The sequence below is a fragment of the Cyanistes caeruleus genome, chromosome 20, assembly GCF_971803275.1.
Source record: "Cyanistes caeruleus chromosome 20, bCyaCae1.hap1.1, whole genome shotgun sequence".
In the NCBI taxonomy this organism is placed as follows: Eukaryota; Metazoa; Chordata; class Aves; order Passeriformes; family Paridae; genus Cyanistes; species Cyanistes caeruleus.
Window position 1 is genome coordinate 1,451,518 of NC_141720.1, and position 25,980 is coordinate 1,477,497.

The 25,980-nt window shown below is 53.6% G+C and overlaps 2 protein-coding genes across 19 annotated transcripts in view; both read left to right on the forward strand.

Moving 5' to 3' along the window:
- ARRDC1 (arrestin domain containing 1) overlaps positions 1 to 8,239 on the forward strand; it is a 30,174-nt gene extending 21,935 nt beyond the window's left edge. Inside the window, exons 3-9 of one of the 2 annotated variants that reach the window (XR_015278299.1) lie at positions 903 to 953; positions 1,073 to 1,227; positions 1,715 to 1,897; positions 2,206 to 2,382; positions 2,530 to 2,941; positions 3,990 to 4,126; positions 6,123 to 8,239. Coding sequence is in view for 1 of the 2 variants with exons in the window: in XM_086858728.1 (XP_086714854.1) it covers positions 903 to 953; positions 1,073 to 1,227; positions 1,715 to 1,897; positions 2,206 to 2,382; positions 2,530 to 2,941; positions 3,990 to 4,054 (1,043 nt within the window). In the remaining variant the exon portion in view is untranslated. Of the gene's footprint in view, positions 1 to 902; positions 954 to 1,072; positions 1,228 to 1,714; positions 1,898 to 2,205; positions 2,383 to 2,529; positions 2,942 to 3,989; positions 5,541 to 6,122 lie in introns of those variants that run through there. The other variant, XM_086858728.1, reaches the window with a different exon arrangement.
- Positions 8,240 to 14,469: 6,230 nt separating this feature from the next.
- Positions 14,470 to 25,980, forward strand: part of EHMT1 (euchromatic histone lysine methyltransferase 1) — a 107,353-nt gene continuing 95,842 nt past the window's right edge. For 3 of the 17 annotated variants that reach the window (XM_086858669.1, XM_086858675.1, XM_086858703.1), the window contains exon 1: positions 14,474 to 14,591. In XM_086858669.1, coding sequence (XP_086714795.1) covers positions 14,571 to 14,591 — 21 coding nt within the window. In that variant the 5' untranslated portion in view covers positions 14,474 to 14,570. Of the gene's footprint in view, positions 14,592 to 21,319; positions 21,383 to 21,460; positions 21,684 to 25,980 lie in introns of all 17 variants that reach the window. The other 14 variants (XM_086858682.1, XM_086858709.1, XM_086858678.1 and 11 more) reach the window with 13 other exon arrangements.

The following is a 25,980-nucleotide window of genomic DNA, read 5'->3' on the forward strand; positions in this document are numbered from 1 at the left end:
TGCTCCTCTCTGTGAGGCCCAAGTGTATAAATGGACATCTCTGATGTTGTCCCTTTGCAGGGATCCACGATGAGGAGCGTGTTGGATTATTTATCTCTCTGTCCCTGCACCGCAGGCGGGACACGCTCACTGGGGTGGCTGAGTGATCCAAGAGGCAGAGATCTAGCTTTTCATAGCATGAATGATGCACCAAGTCCTGCCTGGGCTGCTGTGTCAGTGGGGGGATTTACTCTTCTCTTCCCCACCTCCCCCTTCCATGTAATCCACTTAATCCCCTGACGACAGGACTCAATTACTGTCAGCTCTGCAGAGCCAGCGTTGCTAACGGGCAAGCTGCCTCCTCCTGTCTTGAAACAACAAAAGCACCAGCCAGATCTGGGCTTTTGCTACCTCCAGCAATGATCCTACAAAGCAGAACAAACACAGCTCCATTTACTGGGCATCCAGGGCTCCTCTCAGCTCTGCCACTTTAAAAACAAAGCCTCTCATGTATACATGGATTTAACAAATATGGATAAACCTCAGTGGTTTTCTTACGGAAGGCAACTTTAGGAGCTGCTGGATGACACTGTGGGTTCAGTTCAGCTGTCATGCTGCACTGGAGGGAATCTGGGAGTGCTGGAGGGTGGATGGAGCTGGGGAGTTGGGATCTGATGTTTCAGCCATGCACTGGATCTTGGCTCTGCCCTGTGCCCTCGAGGCTGTTGCAGAGCAGTGGTTGAAGAAAACAAGTGCTGAGGTTTTAATGTTGTGGCAATGTTTTCCTGGGCTCCTGTTGTCTCAGCAGCCGGGCTGAGGTGGTGTGTGATTCCCTGGGTGGTGGCCTCTCTCTCCCAGATCACACATTCCAAGGTAACAGCCTCTCAGCCTGTCCCATGTGCTCTTCACTCTTGTTTCCACAGGGGTCCTGACAGCTGGAGAGCACAACTTTCCCTTCCAGTTCCTGCTGCCAGGTAAGATGTAGAAAACTGGCTGAAGGCCCTTCCCTGTAACCCTTAGTTTTGCACATACTGCCAGTTCAGAAACTGGCCTGACTCAGCCTTGTGATCTCTTCTTTCTCTCTCAACTCCAGCTTCTGCTCCTACATCATTTGAAGGCCCTTTTGGCAAAGTCCTGCATCAGGTGAAAGCTGTGATAGACACACCTCGCTTCTCCAAGGACTACAAATGCAACAAGATCTTCTACGTTCTCTGCCCTCTCAACCTGAACGACATCCCTGACATCGAGGTAAGAACGAGGAGGGGCATGGCTGGGAAATGCCAGCACTTGAGCACTTGTCCTGCTGTCTGAGGAGTCACTGAGTGACTGGATAACTCTGACTGCCTGCTCTGACTATGCAAGAGCAGGACAAGGACTTCTCATCTCTTCTGCCTTGCTGTCAGTACCTGCTCCAGGTGATTTCTGACTCTTGTGTGTTGCTTTGAAAGATGTATCTGAATTTTCAGCATGAAGAGAGACCAACAGCTTCAGCTGCTTGGAGACACATGGGTTTGGGGAACTTGCTTTGGAGGGGAAAGAAGGGTTTCCTAATAGGACAGTAGAACTGTGGGGCTGGAGAAGTGAGACCTTTTGTCTGTGGCACTGCCATGTTGCTGGCTCTTTGCATCCTCTTAAATGCAAATATTTCTGCTTGCTTGTTTTGAATCTCTTGAGTGTTTTCCTGGAGGCTCTCTGACTCTCTTGAGCCAACACCTCTGCCTCTGCCTTCCTGCAGCAGCCCAACACCATGTCCATCACCAAGAAGTTCAACTACAAGCTTGTGAAAAGTGGCAACATCATCCTGACAGCCACGTCTGACCTGAAGGGTTACATCGTGGGCCAGGCCATCCAGCTCCGCACAGACATAGAGAACAAGTCCGGCCGGGACACCGGCGCTGTGGTGGCCAGTCTGCTCCAGGTGGGTGTCCAGGGGCACCATTCTCTGCTGCCCCACCCCATGGAGGCCTCTGTGAAACTGGGACAGCGAGAAGGCCAAGTCTTCAGCTCTGTTCCTCTCTACCTTCCTGGGGAAAGAGGACCTAGAATTTTATTGCTGAGTCTGTCACACAGCAACGGGTACTCCTGCTCTGGAACACACCTGTTAGGTTTGTGTTTGTGCCTATTTGACAAAGCAGGTGGGTGGGTTTGTGTCCTGGCTGGCATTTGTGGGACACACAGGACCTCCTGCAGCCTCTGTGCAAGCTGAGTTTCCTCCTGTCTGTGCAGAAAGTGGCCTATAAATCCAAGCGCTGGATTTACGACCTGAGGACCATCGCCGAGGTGGAAGGCTCGGGGGTGAAAGCCTGGAAACACGCAGAATGGAAGGAGCAGATCCTGGTTCCAGCACTACCCCAGTCCATTCTGCAGGGCTGCAGCCTCATCCACATCGACTACTACATCCAGGTGAGGTTATCCAGAGTATCCCTGGGCTGGGCTGCGGCTCTGTGCCCCCTCCCAGGCTGAGCAGTGTGGTGGGGCTGGCCCAGGCATCAGGTGCCCCTTCCCACTGCCAAGTATAATGAGGATGCCACGTTTTCCCTCCTCTTCCAGGTTTCCCTCAAGTCTCCAGAGGTTTCTGTCACTCTCCCCATCTACATTGGAAACATTGCTGTGAACAGGCTCCCGCTGAGCCCCTCCCGCTCCATCCAGCACATCCCATCTGTGGTAGTCCCCAGTGCACCCCCAGAGGAAGAGGAGGCTGCCAGTGGCTATCACCCCATGGACAATGTCTCCATCCCCACCAAAAGCCATTCCCAGCAGCAGCCCTTCAGCTACGCCCCAGGACTGAGCTTCCAGGAGATCCGGGCGGACTCGGAGCAGACGGGCTCCCCAAACCACCCCACGCTCTGCCTGTCCACGGGAGCCACTGTCCCCTACTATGCTGAGGGGAACGTGGTGCCTGTCCCCACAGCCAGCTCACTCATCCTGCCCCCGGAGTACAGCACGTGGGGATACCCCTACGGTGAGCAGCGCTCCCGGGATCTGCAGCTGGCAGAAAACAGCTCCTACCAACAGTCTCTGCTAGCTGTGAGCTGTTGGGAATCTGGGGATTGAGTCAGTCTGCTGCAGGCTGCTGTCAGAGGGGATTGTGACATCTCTGCCTGCTTTAGCCTCTGGAGGAGTCCCCCTCTTCCAGCTGTAAAAGCTGGCTGTCCTTCCCACATCCACGCCCATGCCTGCCCTGGGCTCTTCGTGAGAGGATCTCCCTGTTCTTAAAAGAGCTTTCAGCCTCCCACTGATAGAAAAACTTCTTGGCTTGTAGTAAGGCTGGTGGGAGCAGAGCCAGGAAAATGATGTCACAGAAATCTTCTGTCTGACTTGGAGTGGGCCTGCAGCTGGTCTGAAGCTGTGGGGGTGGGAGCTGAGAAAGTGTCCGGGGTGGAACAGCCCAGGGAAATCCCAGCATGCAGGATTCCTGCAGCCCTGCTGGGGTGGCAGGTTCAGCAGTGTGTGCTGGATTCCTGCTGGGGTGGCAGGTTCAGCAGTGTGTGCTGGATTCCTGCTGGGGTGGCAGGTTCAGCAGTGTGTGCTGGATTCCTGCAGCCCTGCTGGGGTGGCAGGTTCAGCAGTGTGTGCTGGATTCCTGCTGGGGTGGCAGGTTCAGCAGTGTGTGCTGGATTCCTGCAGCCCTGCTGGGTGTTAGCACAGTCCTCCCCAGATCAACCCCTCTGCAGAACACTCCATGTGTTACTTCAGCTCTGGGTTGGGGCACACAGAGCACGGGTGATCTGGAGGTGCTGGAGGACAGGAGGATGCTTGGGAAAGAAGGGGAAGAACAGAACAGGACTGGGAGGTGGTGATTTTAACCTCCATGGACACCAGGGCAGGGATGGGACTGGCTGGCTCAAATCCTACAAACCCCATGTACCTCAGCTGGGCAGGCTGTGGGGCCCTGGCAGGGAGTGTGTGCTGCTGGCTTGCTTCATTCTACACTCAGTTACACAGACTGGGGTGAAGGGAACCTCCCAAACACCCACCATAACCTCTCTCATTCTTCCTTTCCCCCACAGAGGCACCTCCATCCTACGAGCAGAGCTGCAGCAGTGCCAATTCCAGCATCAGCAATGGCAATTAGCCCTCCCCTGCTCCGAGCCCGCCGGCACTGCCCACCCTGGCACCACGGGGCACCCGCCTGTGGCAAAGTCTGGTACAGCACAAGGCGTCTTCTTGTCTCTCTGGCTGCTTTGGGGGTGGGAACTGCCACATCCCAGCCTGGGCTTTTTAAGTCTCTTTGTAGGGAGGGGGTAAAAAACCAAAAAGGGCAGCCAGAGCAGCCTGCATGCTTGTAGGAGAGGTGTGGAAAACTGCAGTGTCTCCTGCTGCTGCACCAAGTGCTGGATGTGCCCTGGGATGGCCTGGGCAGCAGCCTGTTCCAGCACTGTAGTCAACACTAACTGCTTTACTATCAAAGCACCTGCGATGCCTTATCTGAAACGCTCCTGACTTGGCACAGCTCCACTCTAGGGGAAGGCTGGGCTGCGTGGACTTTATCTCCTCTTTTAGGAGCCCTGTGCTCTCCACAAATGGAGCCCTTCCTCCTTGTGCTCAGAGGTCCTAAGGGTAGCAGGAGGTTTCTTGGAGTAAGCAGGTTTGGAAGGTCAGGGACTTTTAAAAAGCCAAAAGCACAAGCCCTCGCTGTACCTGAGCTGTGGGGGGACTCACTGGCAGTGTGAGTGGCCATGGGCACAGTGGGGGCTCGTGGAGGCACTTGCTGATAAGCCCTGCTGAGCTCTGGGGCTGATCCTGGTGTTCCATGGGGTGCCCTCTCCTCCCAGCCCGGAGTTACGTGACCATCAATCACAAAATCTGTCTGATGCTACCTCTGAGTGTGCCCAGGGGCCCTGCCCGTGGGATCCCTTCCCTCTGGGCCCACCCTCCGTGGGGCTCTCCCTGGGAGTGGCTGTCCCTGCCCAGGCAGCCCAGCAGGGCCTGTTGTGTGTCCCCTGAGCCTGAGCAGGGTGTGACAATGGACACAAACCATGTGGGAGCTGCTGCTGCTGTGCCTGGCAGTCGGGGGAACAAGCTGGCTTTTCTCGCAGTTTTTCTTTTGTGCTTTTTTACCCCCCTCACCACACACACACCTTGTTTAGCTTGTTTAGCATTGACTGCCCAAGCTGAGGACACCACAAGCCACGTCCCACGGGTGCCCAGCCAGGCTGGAGTTGTGGCCTCCAGACCTCTGGCACCTCAGAGCTGGGCAGGCAATACCTGACAGACCTTTAGGAGCATTTGCAGCCACTGCCTCCTTGCTCAGCCACCTCTGCACACCCCTCAGGCAGCTGGGACAGGCCCTGCTTTGCACTCTTTCTTTGCAAATGTTCTTTTATTTCATTTTTTTTTTTTTTAAGCATTGAACTGCTTTAAGGGTAGCATAGCGAAGGTGCCGTTCTGAGCAGTGCTGGCACAACGTGCACCAATGCTGATAGAGTGATTGTCATTGTCCCTGGATATATATAAATATATATATATATATATATATATATGAGAGGAAGTTGTTTTTAATGATTAAATTCAGAAATCCAAATTTTAATGTTGTATTTAATAAATTATTCTATGAGAAATGCTGTGCTTTTTCATCCATTTCTGATGCTGATCCATGTGCCTGTTCATGCCAAATCCAGGAATGCACCTTGCTGATTTCTTACAAAATGAAGTGAGGTTTTTTTGCTCTCACCAGGAAGGGTGAGAGTGGTGAACTCTGCCAAGGCAGCTCGGGGAAAACAAGCACGGTGTGGCCTGCCCACAGTGCCAGGCTCATAATTCCACGTGGCTGGAGGGAATTTGGCACCACGTGGGCTTGGCTCTGGAGACAGCAGCCACTGCACTGCTGCTCCCCAGGTCCTGAAGCCAGGGTTTGTCCAAGTGGCCCAGGAGCCCAGGGAAGGGAGTGGGAGGAAGGGGAGAGCAGACTCTGCCTTAAGGAGGATGGAGATGGCATAGCCAAGGTCTGGCTGGAAGGGCCCTCTCCTAAAGAGCCATTTGGAATAAACTCATTAAAAGAGGAGGAAGGCTCCTCTCCATGACCCCACCTTGGTGATCCCATGTCTGAAGCATGCAGGTGTTGCCTAAATGTTGTCACTGCAGGTAGCCTGGGCTGGGATCTGTGTCTCAGACACAAAGATCCTTCTCCATTCTCTTCTCAGCTGATGCTTCTGCCCAGCTTCCATGATTCAGACTCTCCTTTGCTGGCTGGTCTGGCCTGCCATGAGCGGAATTCTTCATCCACAAAGGGTCAAAGGCAGGTACAGCTCTTCCCCAGTGCACTTCCTCTTCCTCCCACTTGGCTGAACCTGTCTTGCCTAGCTCAGTCTGCAGCTCCCATGGCCTTCCCTGCTGTTGGCTGTACATACCCTTGAACCCAAATCCCTTCCACACATCTGGAAGAATTCCTGTGAGGTGCCAATGCTTCTGGAGCTGCTGTGTTGGGCTGCAGAATCCTGGCCCAGCCAGGCTCTGGGAGAGGCAGACAGGGCTGGGACCAGGACTGGGCTCCCAGCTCCTTCTCCCATCCCTGCTGATGTGTCCAGCCTGTGTTCCTTGGCTGGAAAATGGGATTGCTGTTTGGTTGCTGTGGCCAGAGCCACTGAGCTGTTTTTCCAGATTCCCAGGCAGCATCTGTCCTCCTTGCTCCACCTTTGTTTTGGGAATGTCCCATCCATGGTGGAGGCTGTGGAGGAGCCAGCTCATGCTGTGCCCTGAGTCTCCTGTGCACCTCAGCTCTCTCCCCCAAATTATATTTGCTCCAGAATGGTCTTTGGGAGTCTCTTGCTGTACACAGAGTCCCCTTTGCAAATCAAGGAGCAAATGGGAGCACTTTTGGCTGCTGAGGAGTGTCCATCACTGTGGAGGGAGCAGGGAGGAGCTGGAGCTACACCTCAGGGTGATTCTCATCCCTTTGGGTGCTGTGCAGGGGCCCCTGTCAGCCCTGAGAGGTGGCTCTGGCCAGGGTGCAGCAGGCCATCACCCCGGGCTGCTCTCTGAGCAGCCTCATTGTGCAAGAGAATTGATGTGACAAGTGACAATCAGTGTTTTCCAAGCCTCCTGTCCCAGGCTGCACAAAGAGCCTTGCTGATGTTTTCTGGAGCCCTTGGAAATGCAGAATGGAGGGGTTAATCCAGCTCTCCTGCAGGGGTGGCCCCAGGGCACTGTCAGCAGGTCCTTGGGGAGGGCTCTGGATGAGCACAGTGGGGCAAACCCAGTATTTGGGTTTGGGGCTGAGCTTGTCTACTCATCCTCTCCAGAGAGGATTAATCCCTCTGCCCTCTGCCCACAGCTTTTCTGGCTTCCACCTCTTGAAATCCTGAGGAGCTCCTTTCAGCCCTTGGTCATCCCTCCCTCCTCTTGCTGAACACTGAAATAAAGAGGAAAAAGCCCATTTTTCCAATCATCTCTGGGTAGAGAACTTCAGCACACAGGGATTAATTCAAATTCCTGGCTCAGATTTTTGAAGCAATTGTTTTTGAGTTTGTTTGAAAAGGGGAGGGGGAGCAGTGGGGCACGAGAGAAGCTTGTGAGTTAATTGTTTCCAAACTCAGTGTTCAATGGAAAACACCAAACATCAGTTTTTGTTTTGTTTCTTTCTCTGCTGCTTTTATGTCCTTCATGGTTTTGTTCTTGTCCTGCTCTCCACATGTTCCACCTCTACATCTTTGGCTTTTTCAGTGTTGTTTGTGTCCTAAACTAAACCCTGCTTTGGCATCTGCTGTCCCGCTGCCTGCAGGAGGTCGGGAATAGGGAGTCAGGGGATGCAAAGGCTCTTCTTTTTTTGGATAATGATTCTTTTTTAGCTTTCCACTGAACTTCCAGGAGATTTGTAAAACTAAATATTTTCTGCTAGGTTGCTTTCCTGTTGAGCCAGCTCAAGACAGGAGATACAGGGTGTTCTAGGCTCCATTTGGGTTTTATTCTATATTTTAAAATATTTGCAACTGTCTGCAACAGGAATGTCCCATCCCTCGTCTCCAAGAGAGACTGGTGGGGTAAAACCCTCAAAACTTGTGCCCTTTCTTGTACCACTACTTGTGGCTGTAATTCTTTATTCCTGTGGTTCTCTTTACAGATTTTGGGATTTTATACAACAATTTGTGATGGCTCTGTACAACCTAAGACTTCTGTGCAATTTATAATTGGGTTTTGAAATGTAAACTCACAATTTTCCATGTTTACCACGGCTTCTGGGGAGTATTTTTGTCCTGGGTTTTAACCCCCCAAATGTAAAGAACTGGAAAAATGTAAATAAAGATGATCTTTTTTAAGACCATGGGTGTTTTGCTGTGTGTATGTGATTATCATAAATGATACCTCAGCTGTCTGGACGCTGAAACCTGATGGTGAGAAGTGGTTCAGGAGGAATCTCCACTGGAGCTGGAGCTTGGAAGTTGGTTTAGAGCCAAGGTTAAAGCAAAGCCACGGCTCCTGCAGCTCAGCAGGGGAATGGCTGGGGTGGGAACACCCTGGTGGGCTGAAGGAGCTGTTGCTCGTTCCAATGGAGAATCACAGAATCATGGAATATCCTGAGCTGGAACGGACCCACAAAGATCATCCTGCCCAGACCCCCCAACATCCCACCCTGGGCATCCCTGGAGCTCTGGCAGCCTCGGGGCCGTGCCCATTCCCTGGGGAGCCTGGGCAGTGCCAGCAGCCTCTGGGGGAAGAACCTTGCCCTGATCTGCAGCCTAAAATCTCCCCCGCCACAGCTCACAGAAACAAGAGAGAAAGGGAAAGATATACAGACTGCAAACAACATCCTTCACCAAAGGCTTTCCAAAACAAGCTTTGAGCAAATGGCAGAGCTTTCTCCTCAGGGGGGATATAAGGCCACAAAAACCTGAAAGAGTTTGTAAGAAACGTGCATTTCACTAACAGCATTGCCACAAAAGGTAACAGCAGCAGTGCACTGAAACTGCAGACACTTGGCACAGACCAAAGGCAGCAGCCACAGCCTTTATCTGCAGCAATCATCTCAGAGATTTTAGATCATTTTCCCCTCTACAGCTTCTTCACAAACAAATACCTTAAGTTTTTCACTCTAGTCCTTAACGGGGAAGCTGTCCTGCAACACACCCAAACCTCGGGAACCTCGGGAACCTTATTTATATTTATATTTATATTTATATTTATATTTATATTTATATTTATATTTATATTTATATTTATATTTATATTTATATTTATATTTATATTTATATCTATATCTATATCTATATCTATATCTATATCTATATCTATATATCTATATCTATATTGATATTTGTATTTATTTACTGCTATTTATATTTTGAATTTTATTTTTACCGTTATTTTAATTTTTATTTTTACTGCATATTATATTATATTATATTATATTATATTATATTAGTTATATTTTTAATTTTATTTTTACTGCTATTTTTATTTTAAATTTTACTGTTGATATTTATTTCTATTTTTCCTGTTATTGTTATTTTCCCTGTTCTCCTGGGCTAAGCCAGCTCTCCCTGAAGCTCCCAAAGCTCCCGAGGCTCCCGAGGTTCTCCCAAAGCTCCCCTGAGGCTCCTGAGGTGCTCCCAAGGTTCCCCTGAGGTTCTCCCAAAGCTCCCCCGAGGTCCCTGAGGTGCTCCCAAGGTTCTCCTGAGGTTCTCCCAAAGCTCCCCCGAGGCTCCTGAGGTGCTCCCAAGGTTCTCCTGAGGTTCTCCCGAGGTTCCAGAGGTTCCCCCGAGGTTCCCCTGAGGTTCTCCTGGGGCTCTCCTGAGGCTCCCACGAAGCTCCCAAGGTTCCCGAGGTTCCCGAGGTTCCCGGGGTTTCTGGGGTTCCTGAGGTTCCGGAGGTTCCGGAGGTTCTAGAGGTTCTAGAGGTTCTAGAGGTTCCAGAGGTTCTAGAGGTTCTAGAGGTTCTAGAGGTTCTAGAGGTTCCGGAGGTTCTAGAGGTTCTAGAGGTTCCGGAGGTTCTAGAGGTTCTAGAGGTTCCGGAGGTTCTAGAGGTTCTAGAGGTTCTAGAGGTTCTAGAGGTTCCGGAGGTTCTAGAGGTTCTAGAGGTTCTAGAGGTTCTGGATGTTCTAGAGGTTCCTGAGGTTCCAGAGGTTCCCCTGAGGTTCCCCTGGGGTTCCTGAGGTTCTCGTGGTTCTCCTAAGGTTCCCCTGGGGTTCCTGAGGTTCTGGAAGTTCTCCTAAGGTTCCCCTGAGGTTCCCCTGGGGTTCCTGTGGTTCTCCTAAGGTTCCCCTGAGGTTCCCCTGGGGTTCCTGTGGTTCTCCTAAGGTTCCCCTGAGGTTCCCCTGGGGTTCCTGTGGTTCTCCCAAGGTTCTCCTGAGGTTCCCTTGGGGTTCCTGTGGTTCTCCCAAGGTTCCCCTGAGGTTCCCCTGGGGTTCCTGAGGTTCTGGAAGTTCTCCTAAGGTTCCCCTGAGGTTCCCCTGGGGTTCCTGTGGTTCTCCCAAGGTTCCCCTGAGGTTCCCTTGGGGTTCCTGTGGTTCTCCCAAGGTTCCCCTGAGGTTCCCCTGGGGTTCCTGGGGTTCTCCCGAGGTTCAATTCGAAAAGCCAATACAGTTAACATATTTTTAAAATCTAATGTTTTCTTTTATATTCTAGTAAGTGCCAAAACACTTCTATCTACAAAATTGCCACAATGATAGTGGACTTCTGCTCTTCCTGCCTCCAGGAATCCCAGGATGTGGAGCTGCGGCTCCACTCGCCCGGCTCGGGCGGGAGAGGGCGATCTCTGCCCGGCTGGAGCTCGGCTCGCAGCAGCTGCTCCAGGAAAACAGAGATTTCTGGCACAGCCCAGCCCGTCCTGACCCCGCTGCCCCTCGCTCAGGATGGGTTTGGGGTGGACAAGAGCAGTGGCCGGGGGTGATGGGCTGAAAAAGCTCCGTGTGTTCCTGATAATTTTGGCTTCTTTTGGGAGCCTCTACCCTCTCTCATGGCTTGAGGAGGTTTGTCCCAGTGGCCGGTGCGTCCCTGTGTCCACCCGGGAAAGGCAGAGCTGCAGCAGATGCTGGAGAGGAGCCACAAGAGCTCATCCTGATGCGCGTCCGGTCTCACCCACCGGGATTTGGTGATGCTGGGCATCCCCAGTGAGGGATTTGGTGATGCTGGGCATCCCCAGTGCTGGATTTGGTGATGCTGGGCATCCCCAGTGCTGGATTTGGTGATGCTGAGCATCCCCAGTGCGGGATTTGGAGATGCTGGGTATCCCCTGTGCTGGATTTGGAGATGCTGGGTATCCCCAGTGCGGGATTTGGAGATGCTGAGCATTCCCAGTGCGGGATTTGGCGATGCTGGGTATCCCCGGTGAGGGATTTGGAGATGCTGAGCATTCCCAGTGCTGGATTTGGCGATGCTGGGTATCCCCTGTGCTGGATTTGGAGATGCTGGGTATCCCCAGTGCGGGATTTGGAGATGCTGAGCATTCCCTGTGCTGGATTTGGCGATGCTGGGTATCCCCGGTGAGGGATTTGGAGATGCTGGGCATTCCCAGTGCGGGATTTGGAGATGCTGGGTATCCCGAGTGCGGGATTTGGCGATGCTGGGCATCCCCAGTGCTGGATTTGGAGATGCTGGGTATCCCCGGTGAGGGATTTGGCGATGCTGGGTATCCCCGGTGAGGGATTTGGTGATGCTGGGCATCCCCGGTGAGGGATTTGGTGATGCTGGGCATCCCCGGTGAGGGATTTGGCGATGTCCAGGCTGACACCGGCCCTTGCTCGAGCAGAGCTTTCCAGAGATGTGTTTTTGTGCAGGGAGCAGCCGCCCCATCCCGGGGGCATCCCAGGGGAAGGACACGCACCCCGCACCAGGCTCCTCCGAGCCTCAGCTCACCCCCGGGAGCGATGGGACCCCCGGGGCCCCTGTGTGTCCCCACCGAGGGAGGGGGAGGCAGCGCCGGGGGCTCCGCGGGGACGCTGCCACAGCCCTGCCGGTGCTCCGGGGAATCTCTGGGGGGAGGGTTCGATTAATTCATTAATTAATGAATTAGCTGCTGCTGCCAAACTGAGGGAGAGGCTGCTGGGAGGGGATGCAGAGGGCGGGTTCCCAGGCCCAGGGACTCTTATTTTGACCGCGGCGCTGCCGCCGCTGTCGGGCCGCGCTCCGGGGCCGCCTCCGCCTTCCCCTCCCGGGCCGGCGGCGCCGGGAGCGGCCCCGGGGCTGCTCTCGGTGTCCTGCGGGATCGCCCGGGGCTCTGAGCGGCTTTGGGAGCCTCTCGGGGTCTCTCACACATCCTCCACCGCGGGGGCTGCAGGGTCCGGGTGTCCCGGTGGGGACCGGCCCGGGGTGACCGGAGGGACACAGAGCCAGGGGTGACCGGGAGGGACACAGAGCCAGGGGTGACCGGGAGGGACACAGAGCCAGGGGTGACCGGAGGGACACAGAGCCAGGGGTGACCGGGTGGGACACAGAGCCCGAGGGACACACAGACCGAGGGACACACGGCCCCGGAGGGACACACAGACCGAGGGACACAAAGCCCCGGAGGGACACACAGCCCCGGAGGGACACACAGCCCGGAGGGACACACGGCCCCGGAGGGACACACGGCCCCGGAGGGACACACAGACCGAGGGACACACGGCCCCGGAGGGACACACGGCCCCGGAGGGACACACAGCCCGGAGGGACACACAGCCCGAGGGACACACGGCCCCGGAGGGACACACGGCCCCGGAGGGACACACAGACCGAGGGACACACGGCCCCGGAGGGACACACAGACCGAGGGACACACGGCCCCGGAGGGACACACAGCCCCGGAGGGACACACAGACCGAGGGACACACAGCCCCGGAGGGACACACAGCCCCGGAGGGACACACAGCCCCGGAGGGACACACGGCCCCGGAGGGACACACAGACCGAGGGACACACAGCCCGGAGGGACACACAGCCCCGGAGGGACACACGGCCCCGGAGGGACACACGGCCCCGGAGGGACACACAGACCGAGGGACACACGGCCCCGGAGGGACACACAGACCGAGGGACACACGGCCCCGGAGGGACACACGGCCCCGGAGGGACACACAGCCCGGAGGGCCCCGCTGGGGATGCTCCGCCACAGCTGCGGCGCTTTGCTGTCACAGCCTGTCCCCGCTGTGTGCACACAGCTCCCCCCGGTCAGTGAATGCATCGAGACAGCGACAGCGACAGTCCCGGGGCTGTGCCAGGAGTGTGCAGGGGCTGGAGGTGCGCGGTGGGAGCGGGGTGACCCCGCCTGTGCCCCAGCACCTGAGCAGGGCTCCCTTTGCAGGAGGGATTCCCTGCAAAGCAAAATAAGAACCTCAGTGGGAAGGGACCCCCAGGATCCCCCAGCCCTGCACAGACCCCCCAGCATCCCAGCCTGGGCATCCCTGGAGCTCTGGCAGCCTCGGGGCCGTGCCCATTCCCTGGGGAGCCTGGGCAGTGCCAGCAGCCTCTGGGGGAAGAACCTTGCCCTGCTCTGCAGCCTGAGCCTGGCCTGGCCCAGCTCCAGCCGTTCCCTGGCTCTGTCCCTGTCCCAGAGCAGAGATGGGTGCTGTCCCTCGGGAGGAGCTGGAACAGAACTGTCCCTTTGCCCACTCAGAGGAGTGAGGTGTCAGCTGGGGCTGCAGGAGAGCAGCCTGAGGACCACGGGATGGAGTCTGTCCCTCCAGAGAGCTGATAATAAATGTGTAAATTGATTTCAGAACACTCAAAGGCTCTGTTTCCCTCCACGAACACGAATTGCCCTGTCCAGGAGGCTGGTGCAGCGGTACCTGCCCATCCCCGTGTCCCCCTGGGGCAGGTGTGACTTCCTCAGGGTGGCTTCTGATGCAGCTACGGGGGAAAAAGAGCCCTTGCAGGTGTTTATCTCCTCTGTTGTGCTATTTTCTGCTTTACTGGAGAGCTGTAAAAGGGATAATTGTTTTACAGCCATGGGTTTAGGGCCTGCGCATTAGGAGGGGCCCTGAGGATTTGGGAGGGTTGAAGCTGTTGTGGGTGCTCGAGGTGTGGGAAGGGAGTGAAGTGACCCCTGTATGGGGCAGGGCCAGGGTGAGCTGCTCCCCCTGCCCCATCCCTGTCTTTAGGTGGCACAGACACCAAAAACCTTGCATGAACTGGGTTAGGGCTAGGGTTAGGGTTAAATGACCCAAATGCGGGACAAGCTAGAAAAGGAGGTGATTGTTTTATGGTTAACCTTTTGTCAGGAAAGACAGAGGGACTTTTTGACTCTTTCTAGGATTTTTGCAGGGATTTTATGTAGGTTTTTGGGCTACTTGTGCTGCTGGGTGCTGCTGAAAGTTTGGGTGGCTCATGATGTGCACAGTTGGGAACGGCGGCTGCTCTTCCCCCCGAGGTCTGGGGGTGCGCTGGGGACTCGGGGGATCTCGGTAGGCTCAGTGAAGAGCCGCAGTTTGTGGGTGCCGGTGCGGGGAGCGCGGGGTCCGTCCCCATCCCCAGCAGCCCCGTCCCCATCCCGTACGGCACCTGCCGATGGGCGCCGCCATGATGCCGTACGGCCAGCGGGGCCCCTGGGGGCCGCCATGCTGCCGCGCGCATGCGCCGTGCCCGGCCGAGCGTCTCCATTGAGAAGAATGAGGGGCAAGGGGCGGAGCCAAGGCGCGAGGAGCCGCCGGGGGGGCGGGGCTGCGCTCCGGGGCTCCGGCCATGGCCACAGTGGATGCCGAGGTGAGTGAGAGCGGCGGCGTCCATCTACCCGGGCGGGGGGAAGGAAGATGGAGGAGCGTGGAGTGGTATCGCCCAGGGCCAGGCGGGTTCTGTCGGAGGCCGGGAGGGGGGCCGTGCCCCCGCCGCCCCATGGTTCAGTCCAACTCCTCTAGGGGGAAGAATGTAGGAGCTGCTGCCATTGTGTGTAGGGGGGCCCGGGACTCTGTATAAGTTACACCCCTGCCCGGTGAGTCAGTGGTATGTGCCATACAGATTCCGGGGCTCGCCCCAATGGGAGCGAGTGCGTGCGGCGGAGCCGGGAGGGGGGAGCGCCGGGGCCGCCATCCATGTTCCGGGGCCGCCCCATGCGGCGGGGCGGCGCTGGCGCGGCTCCATCCAGAGTCCGGGGCCCGGCCGGGCGCGGCGGCGGCGGCGGCGGGCGGGCCGCTGCTATGAGCCATGCAGGGTCCGGGGCGGCGGCGGGCGGGAGCCATGCAGGGTCCCGGGCCCGCGGGCGGGAGGAGCCCCACGGGGAACCGGGGCCGCGCATCCCGGGGGAACCGGGGCCGCGCATCCCGGGGGAACCGGGCTCGGGGGAACCGGGCTCGGGGGTTCGTGCTCCCGGCGGAGCGCAGGAGCGGTTCTGTGCCTCCCCTGAGCCGCGCCGAGCCGCCTGGGCGCTCCCCGCCGCAGCGGGCACGTCCCGTCAGTCACCGAATGGTTCGGCCTGGAACGGAGCCGAAGATCCAGAGCCACCCCTGCCCTGTCCCCGGGTGCTCCAGAGCCCGTCCGGCCCTGCGGGGATCCAGGCGGAGCGGCCCGGGGGTACCGGGCCCACATCCCGGGGAGCGGCGCTGCCGTGGGCTGACAGCAGCGGCCGGGCCGGGCCGGGCCCGGGGATGTGCGGGCACCCAGCGGCGCTCCCTGTGCCGGGTCCAGCTCCCGGCTGAGCAGAGAATATAGAGAATATGGAATTGTCACTCGGCTGTGCCCTCAGGTGAACGCTGGAGCACGGCTGGGCTGCACAGAGAGCCACGAGGTGACACAGCTGTGCATCACACACGGGCTGTGACACAGCTGTGCAGCTGTCACACAGGTGTGTGACACACACAGGGTGCAGTACAGGTGTGCACTCGTGTATGGACTGCAATACAGGTGTGCACTCGTGTATGGACTGCAGTACAGGTGTACATTCATGTATGTACTGCAATACAGGTGTACACTTGTGTATGGACTGTAAAACAGGTGTGCATTCATGTATGGGCTGCAATACAGGTGTGCATTCATGTATGGGCTGCAATACAGGTGTACACTTGTGTATGGACTGTAAAACAGGTGTGCATCGCACACAGGGTGCAGTACAGGTGTGCACTCGTGTATAGACTGCAATACAGGTGTACACTCATATCTGGACTGTAATACAGGTGTACATTCATGTATGTACTGCAATACAGGTGTACACTCATATCTGGACTGTAATACAGGTGTACATTCATGTATGTACTGCAATACAGGTGTACACTCATATCTGGACTGTAATACAGGTGTACATTCATGTATGTACTGCAATACAGGTGTACACTCATATCTGGACTCTAATACAGGTGTACATTCATGTATGTACTGCAATACAGGTGTACACTCGTATCTGGACTGTAATACAGGTGTACACTTGTGTATGGACTGTAAAACAGGTGTGCATCGCACACAGGGTGCGGTACAGGTGTGCACATCTGTATGGACTGTAAAACAGGTGTACGCTCGTATCTGGACTGTAATACAGGTGTGCATCATACACAGAGTGCAATACAGGTGTACACTCATGTATGGACTGTAATACAGGTGTACACTCATGTATAGACTGTAATACAGGTGTTCACTCATATCTGGACTGTAATACAGATGTACACTCGTGTATGGACTGTAATACAGGTGTACAGTTGTACAGGTGTGCAGCTGTGCAGAGACTGTCACACAAGTGTGCATCATACACGGAGTGCAATACAGGTGTACACTCGTGTATGGACTGTAATACAGGTGTACACTCATGTATGGACTGTAATACAGGTGTACACTCATGTATGGACTGACCCAGGTGTGCAGTTGTACAGAGACTCATACAGGTGTGCATTGCACGTGGGCTGTGCACACAGGTGTACAGTCGTTCAGGGGCTGTCATACAGGTGTGCACCATACACAGACTAATACAGGTGTACTGTTGGACAGAGACTGTCACACAGGTGTGTATCACACATGGGTTGTAACACAGGTGTACATTTACACACAGACTAAAACAGGTGTGCACTGTACACAGGTTAATACAGGTGTACAGTTGTACACAGGCTGTAATACAGGTGTACATGTATGTACAGACTGGAATACAGGTGTGCATCATTCTCAGACTGTCATACAGGTGTGGATCACAGACTGTCATACAGGTGTGGATCACTCTCAGACTGTCATACAGGTGTGGATCACAGACTGTCATGCAGGTGTGGATCACTCTCAGACTGTCATACAGGTGTGGATCACAGACTGTCATACAGGTATGGATCACTCAGACTGTCATACAGGTGTGGATCACAGACTGTCATACAGGTGTGGATCGCTCTCAGACTGTCATGCAGGTGTGGATCACAGACTGTTATGCAGGTGTGGATCACTCTCAGACTGTCATACAGGTGTGGATCACAGACTGTCATACAGGTGTGGATCACTCTCAGACTGTCATGCAGGTGTGGATCACTCTCAGACTGTCATACAGGTGTGGATCACTCTCAGACTGTCATACAGGTGTGGATCACAGACTGTCATACAGGTGTGGATCACAGACTGTCATACAGGTGTGGATCACTCTCAGACTGTCATGCAGGTGTGGATCACAGACTGTCATACAGGTATGGATCACTCTCAGACTGTCATGCAGGTGTGGATCACTCTCAGACTGTCATACAGGTGTGGATCACTCTCAGACTGTCATACAGGTGTGGATCACAGACTGTCATACAGGTGTGGATCACTCAGACTGTCATGCAGGTGTGGATCACAGACTGTCATACAGGTGTGGATCACTCTCAGACTGTCATACAGCTGTGCACTGACTGTGATCCAGGTGCACACTCGTGTACAGGCTGACTGGAGCTGGGGCACAGCCAGGTGTGGTCACTCACGCAGGTGTGACAGGCTGGCTGCTGCCTTTCCCAGCTCTCTCTCTGCACTGCAGCATTGCCAGGGCTGTTCTGGCCCGAACACCTGCCCTGTGTGGGGTGATGTTTGTGTCACAGCCCCACAGGTGACATCGGCAGTGCTTCGGAAGTGCTGCAGACAGCTTGGATTTATTACTCAGATGGGATTCCCTTCAATTTGCTGGGAGATTGTCCAAGGCTTCCTTTATGTTTTGTGTTCTGTCACAATTGGCCTGATCCTGCAGCCTTTTGCTTTTGGAGAGGATGAGTGTTAATTTTTCCCTGTGACAGAGAAACCAGCCCTTGAGTGCCTCTGTAACTCCATGGGCCGGTTTTGCTTCCAGAAGGGCAGGGCTGTATGTGGGGCAGGAGTTGGCTCACAGCTCATCAGCTCCTGATGCACAGGTCAGTCCTGACCCTGCAGACACACCACACAGGTTTTATTTTGGGAAGCATCTCCCGGGAGCCCTGGCTGGGTCTGCCCTGTGAGCAGAGCGTTTAGATCCCCTGCTCGCCGAGTCAGGAGCATCCCCAGATGTTGCTGTGGATTATGGGGAGGGAACAGTGACTCATTTGGAGTTTAATTCCTCCCCTCCCCCATGAACTCAGTTCTGTCTGAGGCCACATCTTGCTTGTACCCCTCTGAGGCCAGAGGGGAGGAAGTTGGTGCAAGTCAGGCTGGAACGTGGGGACTGCAGGAGAAGCTCTTTGCTTCCCCAGTGCTGCTGTGGGAGAGCAAGGAAGAACATCCCACATCCACGGTGTTCTGCCAAATGCAAGATGGAATTGTTTCACTTGGTTAAGGGAGGTGCAGAGGTGTGTTTTTGGGAGGAGATCCTTGCTGTGTTGGTGTCTGTGTGTCTGCAGGGAGTGCCCAACCAACTCTACTCCCAGTCTAGAACAGCTTCTTGCCACTTCTTAGTGTTAATGGCTGAAAGAGAATCTCCTTAAACATCAAAATTGGTGTTTAAAATTCTTGCCAAACCCTGTGACCTTCAGTTGTTGTTCTCTTCTGTTACCTGTCCCAGGTGATCTCTGTGTTGGGGAATGGTTGTGCTGCAGCCCTTCAGTGCAATAACCACGAGGCTGCAGAAAAATCTGATTTTGCTGATGGATTTCTTTAGCACATACCTTATATCCAGTCCAGCTCGGGGCTGTTACGTGCTTCAGACCTACTGCACTAAAGTTTAAACTTTAGGGAATTGAGTTTTAAGGAACTGAGCCTTGCATGATGGTGCATGTTTGTTGGGTTTGATGCTGCTCCTGCAGTTTTTGCATCAGTTTGGTGAAGAGCTGCCCTTGTGTGTGTGTGTTTCATAAAATACTTGTTTGGTGCAGGTTTGGAGTTGAAGCTGTGATGTTTTTCCTGGGGAGGCTGGTGCAGGAAGCGAGGTGTGTGTGTGTGGCTCTGAGTGAAGTGGTTCCCTTCAGAAGTCACGCTGCATTTTTCATCATTTTTTTTTTCCCTTCTGTCTGTTCTGATCTGTAAAATCTCTCTTCTGGAGGTGCAGCTTTGATCTCTAAAGCGATGAGCGGGCAGAATTCCTGGCTGGGGCTGGATCTGGGATGGACTCAGCACCCAGCAGCTCCCCACGCTGGGGATGAGCATTTCTCAGATCTGTGATGCTGAGGCTTCTCCCCAGCTTTGATCCCGGCTCTCATCCCCTCCAGCCGGTGCTGGGAGCTCGGCTGAGCCCCCTGCCAGCATCCAGGGACAGCATTTCCCCAGCTCTGCCTGGAGAGGGGCTCCTGCAGCAGGTGCTGAGTGCAGGAGGGATGACAGGAGCAGGGAGGGAAGAGCTGCAGATTCCCACTCCGTGTCTGCAGGTGTCTCACAATCCAGCTCTGCTTTCAGGCCTGCCCTCCCTCATTCCCTCCTGCCAGCCAGGAGAGGCCTCTCTGGCTTTTAATTCACATCCCATTTCAGTCCTTATTCAGGTTATGGGAGGTGTTTTAAGCCCCAGCAGCCTCCTTGGAGCTGTGTCCTGCAGGAGAGCTGCTTCCCGGGGATCCCTGTGCTCTGAGGTGTGAACACAGCACACCCGTGTTGCATTTCCAGGTTAATGCATTTATTTGTGTCTTTCTACAGAAAATGAAGGTTTTTCTTCCACCTCTCTGATCCTCACAAGGAGGTTTTAGAACTTTTCTGAAGTAGGGAGGTTACTTTATTGACACGATTATAATTACACACAGCCCTGGCCCTGGCTGAGTCTTACCTGTGTCAAATGGGTGCTGACTTTTACTTTTTCCATGAATTCTCACATGTTGTGGGCTGGCAAAGGCCCATGAGGAGCTCATCCTTTTCTACCATCGAGAGAAACTTTGAATAATAACAGAATGAGCAAATAGGACTTGTGAAGCTTTAAGAAAGCCTTAGAAGTGCCCTTCAGCTGTGCTAAGCTGATGTGGCTGAGCCAATGTGACTGAAGAGAGCATCTGAAGAACATTTTGTCAGTCAAGGCTGAATCAAAGGCCTGGGTTATACTTTAAATAAACTCTTTCAATATAATTATGCTGGCTGGAGAGAATGAGTTTTCATTTCTTCTTGCTGAAATTGTAATAAAAGTCCTTGCTGTGAATGCAGCTTTATTAGTTTAGAGGTGATCCCACACCAAGATGGATGATATTTTGCTTTCCAAAGCAGAGCCTTGGTCTCCATTTGAGAAGTTTTGCCCACGTAGTTCTCTGTCCACGAACACAAAGCAATTCCTCTCCCACTGCTGTGTCAGCAGAAGCCCTGGGAGAGATGCAATTACCAGCAAAAACCCCAACAGCAGCAAGGAGAAGCAGCAGCTCCTCCATGGAAGGAGTCTCTGGAGCTGGATCCCTCCCCTGGGAACAGCTCAGTGAGGAAGGCACGAGCATCCCTGAGCTGGTGCTGGTGCCCTGGGTATCCCTTTTCCAAATGCAGCTGGAATTGGAATGATCAGGGACTGATCTGGAATGCCAGTTTGAGGCTTTGCTCTTTATTGGCTTGCCTGGCCCTCCCTACCCCAGAACTGCTCTTCCCCTCTTGCTTTTCCCTGGCAAAGTGCAGGTTTGGGTCACTGCACCCCAGAAAAGGAGGAGGTGAGGGGGGTGCAGGACTGTGAGAGGTTCAAGGAGTCTGTTTGGGTGCTTCAAGACACATTTGGCTGGAGAATTCCCTCTTCCTGACTGTTGTGGAAGCCAAAGGTGAGGCGAAGCTCGCCCGGCTGTGTGGAGCAGGGAGCAGCCCAGTGAGTCTGTGCTCCCTTGGCGTGGGGCTGCGTGGGCAGGGACATCCCACTGGAGTCTGCCTGAAGTGGTAAAGTGAATCCAGCTGGGAATGAAGGGTTTGGTGTGGCCCTCCTAGCTCTGGGAAGTTCATAGAGCCAGAATAAAGCGTGCTTGGGAGGGCGCTCAGTGTGGTACTGCGGTGTCTAAAGCAGAAAAGCTTTTCAGAGCTTTCCTGCTTTCAAGTAAAACTTTGTAGCACAGCAAAGTATCGAGCACATCGAGCCCATCCTCTTTTCAAGCAGGAAATGTTGCTCCAAGAGGTTTCCTTAATCCCCACTGTTGTCTTGCCATTTGCTTCTATCTCAGTCCAGGTTTCCATTTGGGATGGTTCCAAGCTGCTGATTCATGGACAGGCAAATCCCGAACCAGGTGAGCCCACCTGAGCTGTCTGTGTGTACCAGGGTTGGGTGGGGATGGGCTCTTGAATATTAAATCCACCCTTTTCAGTGTCTCCTTGCAGGAGAGCTCTCGGAGGCAGTGTCAGTTCAGGACAGGGAGATGCTGAGTGGCAGAGCAGAAAATTCAGGTCCACTTCTGTTTGCATAAGGCTGATCATCCTGCAGAGCCAGCACATGGACAGGGAGGAAATTTGCAGGTGGTGCAGCTGGGGAGGAAGTAAATATGAAGCAAGATAACCAGGCTGACATGGATAAACCCAAAATAAAGCCAGGTAAGTGACTTAGTGCTACAGGGAAACGCGCAATTTTGCAGACAGGGATAAAAATAATGACAGTGATTATATGGTTATATATCCTTGGGTCAGCCAGGCCAGGACCTGCTTCAGAAGGTGCTGTGAGCTCAGTACAACACTTACAGCAGCAGCAGAGAGTGGGGAGCTGAGCTGAGTGCGGATCAGTGATGCCCAAAGGCGCTGCAGGTCCGTTCCCTGTGGTGTGGGGAGAGCCAGTCCAGGATCCCAGGGATGCTGCAGCAGCTCTGCCCGCTCCTGCTGCCCTTGCTGGTGAAAAGAATGAGGTGGTGATTGCTCCTGGGGGCAGCCAGGATGAACCTGATGGGCTGAGCCATCCCTGGAGAAGGGAGCAGGGCACGAGGGCAGCTCATGGAGAGGGAATGGCACCCCAGGTGTCTGAGCTGCAGCAGGCTCTGCTGGGGCCTTGGTTACGGTAGAAGTTGTTCAGAGTGCTGCTTCAGACTTTTAATTAATTTGGAACTCAAGTGCAGATGTGGACAGAAGGATTTGAGTGTGTTTCTTGCAAAAGGGAGCCCTGATCTCCCCAGGCTCTTGGCCATGACCTGCAGGTGCATTTGAGTACAGCCCTGAGAGCAGTGAAATACATATTCCCCTCTTTTTTTTTAATTTTTAAGCATCAGCTCCTGGTTTCTTGAGAATCTGAGCTACCTTCTTCCTCTCCAGTTGCACATTTCTAATCCTTGCAGTTTCAGAGGAAGTTTTAATAGGTAATTTCTCCCACAGGCTCAAAGCCAGAAGGCAAATTACCCCAATGCTTTATCCAGCTTCAGTGGGAATTGGGGATGTTTCATACTGCTGACCCAGAGCATTCAGAAGCTCTGCTTCTCTCAAAAATCATAATATTGTTTCAAGAAGTGGGAAATTAAACATGCACATGGTAGAAGACTTAGAAAGGATTAATGGGTTTCAAAATTACATGCTTCATCCAGCTGCTGATTTGGGAATTGAAAGTATGCCTGTTGCAGGACTGGGAGGGAGGTACTGAAACGTGGTGTTCCTCAGCATCCAGTGAATGCAAATATCCCAAATCTGTCATTCCAAAGCCTTGCCCAATCTCCAGACTGACTGCAGGTTTGATGCTGGATCAGCTCAGCCCAGGTGGGAGCAGCTGGGTGGAAAAGCCCTCTGTATATTTGATTTTGTCTTCCCTGTAGTTTAATTTGTCCTCTCTTGGTTGTCTCAGTGCTGGGGTGTCACCCAAGGCACGTTTTTAGGCTGCTTGGACTGAAGTTCATTCCCTGTGAGTGAGTTTTGCTTTAGGCATGTGGAAGGGACTCACAGAAGGTGCTGGAGGCTCCTCGTGGCTCCTCCTGCCTTGTGAGGAGGATTTGGGATCTGAAGGGGCAGCACCTCCAGCCTGAGGTCACAGGAACCTGCACTGGATTGGAGATGGGTGTTGAAGTCACTTGCATTTTTGGGACCTGAGAAAGTTTCTTCCTCTTTTGGTGCATTTCTTGTGTCCACTGGGGTTGGCAGGAGATTTACAGCCTGTCAAGTGCGGGTTTGGAGCTGTGAAGAGCAGAATATTTGTATTTGGGAGATGAAAGCATTAACAATGGGCTGGGAGCTGGTTTGTGTGGTTCCATGTAGGATCCTGCCATTATACATAAAGCTCCAGATTACGAGAATCTAAAACATGAATCTGAATATTTCATTAATTGAAGAGTAGTATTAATATTTGATCACTTAAATCAACAGCCAGAAAGCTCTGCAGAAAGCACCACTGCTGAACTGGTAACCAAGACATGAGGTGCTTTTAATTGCAAACTTGTTTGTGATGGCTTTTATCAGCTCTGTGTTTTAAATGTTAAGGATCTGTGAATCCCATACATTAGAAATCCTTTTGTTCTTTGGATTAGGAAGGATGTTATTTAGTTTTGCTGAGCTGGATTCAAATTGGTGCTTTAATGCCTTCTTAATATGCAAAGGTGATTGTTTGTAAGGTGTCCTGTTGGGCCTGGAGGTGACATCTGGAATATTTAATCCTTTTTACCACACTTTGAGGACAAACAAGGGTTGTTCCTTTAAAGATGGCCCTCGGATGAGCTGGAATATTTCCTCTTGCTGTAGTGCCAGCTCCTGGAGCTCCGGGAGCACTTGTGGAGGGGTGAGGTTGAGGTCCTGGCTGCCCTTTAATCACCATCCCCCTGCACCAGGGAGATGCCAGCAGTGAGCAGCCAAACTGCAGCTCCTTCTGCTCTGAATTTGGGAATTCACAGCGCCAGGAGCCAGCACAGCCTGCGGCGTGCAGCGTTGGGAAAGGCCAGCGAGGGGGGATCATATTCTGTCTTTTATTTCCACTCTGGTTTCTAGGAGCTGCAAGTTGTATTTCTCATATTTATTTATTTTTTTTTCCAAGTTTTTTTTTTTTTAAGATTTCTGCTACACACAGTGAACTTCATGCCTATCTCACACTTCTTCTGGTTTTGTTTTGTGAGTTTTGTTGTTCCCTTCCCTGTAGAATGTGCCCTTTGTGCTGGTGATCTGGTCGTGTTCTTGTGTTTCTAGGAGTTTGCCTTTGATAAGAGCACATTGGTATTAATCATTTATGGCTTTCATTAAAACCTTATTGGTTTGATGTTTTCTCAGCCTTCCAGACTGCCCTCACAGAGGCTGCTTTATAGACATCATTTATCTCCTGCCCCTGCCTGACAGCAGCCCCAGATTTTCCCTCCTGCTGCAGATGCTTTGTGCAGGGAGGACGTGCACGTGGTGTGGCTGTTGCTGCTGGGATTGTGTGTGGGCTGAAATTGGGGTTTGAGGCTGTGTGAGTGACATGGGACACACAAATTGTCCCCATCCCCATCCCCATCATCCCCATCCCCATCCCCATCATCCCCCCCATCCCCATCCCATCCCCATCCCCATCCCATCCCATCCCCAATATGTGGCTCAGTACTGGCCTGGTGTGATCCCAGGGCTGTGTGAGAGGAGGAGAGGGGCAGGAATGTGATGGGGATGAGGTTGATCTGTCGGCTCTGGGCCTTGGCCAGTGCTGGGAAGTCTCACCAGCCAACTTCCCTTTCTTCACCGGGCCTTTGTTCCCAGCCACGCTTCCCATGAAAGGCAGGAGTGGCAGCAGCTCCAGTGGCTGCAGGAAACCCCCTCCCCACCCTGCACAGCCCTGCAGGGGATGAGCCCCGGGGCTGCCTTGGGGCTGGGAGCCCCAGGCTGGCACTTGTGGGGTGCCCAAGCTGCCTCCTGTGACAGGGAGGAGAGGAGGGATTTCCACTGTCTGCCTTGGGATGAGCCTCAGCACCCTGTGCCTCTTCAGGAAAGGGTTTGGATATTCCCAGTGAGCTGCCAAGAGCAGGGAGGTTTGGTCTGGTCCCCCCAGTCCTGACCCAGCAGCTGGAGGCTGGCGTGGGCAGAGCTGCAGAATTTGCAGACGTGGCCAAAGAGCTGCAGGAGGAGTCCCCGTGTCTGTGTGTGTTTATACACTGCATGCTCTGGGATAGCTGAAATTCTTCTTTAAATGACCAAAACTCCACAAGTGGAAGTCAGAGTGGGGCTGCCAAGAGTAGCTCCTGATGCAACAGTGTCTGCTCTGAAGAGAGATGTAAATGTTTCCTGCGTGTGCCCAGGAGCCCTCCCTGCCCCATGGTGATGCTGATGCACTTGCTGATCCCTGCCAAAGCAAGCAGTCCACACAAGGAGATTAGCCAACAGTCCCTGCTCCCCTGCTGGGTGCTCGTTAACATTTCCTTGCTGATGTATTATTAATTAAGCTAATTTTTATTGCCCTGTAAGTGTGGAGGGTGCTTTGCAAGCGCAGTTTGTGTCCCAGGGTTCCTGAAGCACTGTGCGAGGTGAGGCTGCGTGGTTGAGTGTTGAGGAAAGGTAAATCTGTGGCTTTGGCTTTCTTTTTTGTCTCTTTGCAGCTGCCTGGCTTCGTGTCTGGGGTGAGTGGTGCTGTCTGAGCAGAGGGCTGAGGAAATGCTGTCTGTGCAGAATCAGTGCAGACAGACAGCAGGACTCAAGTGCAAGCAGAGTTTGCAGCATTGACCCCTCCATAAGACAGAAGATTACCCAGACCTGGAGTATTATATTAAAAAGAGTTCTGGGAGCTGATCCAACCCTACAGAAGTCAGGGAGGGATTTGCCATCAGCTGCAGTGAGAGCAGCCTCCCTGCAGTGTGGCCAGGCAATGGGGCAGGCAGCAGCTTAAACAAAAGAGGTTAAACAAGAGTCCAGGCAAGGCTGGTTGAGGTTTTGCTGCCTGTGGTGCTTTTCACGGATGTAAAACAGGTAATAT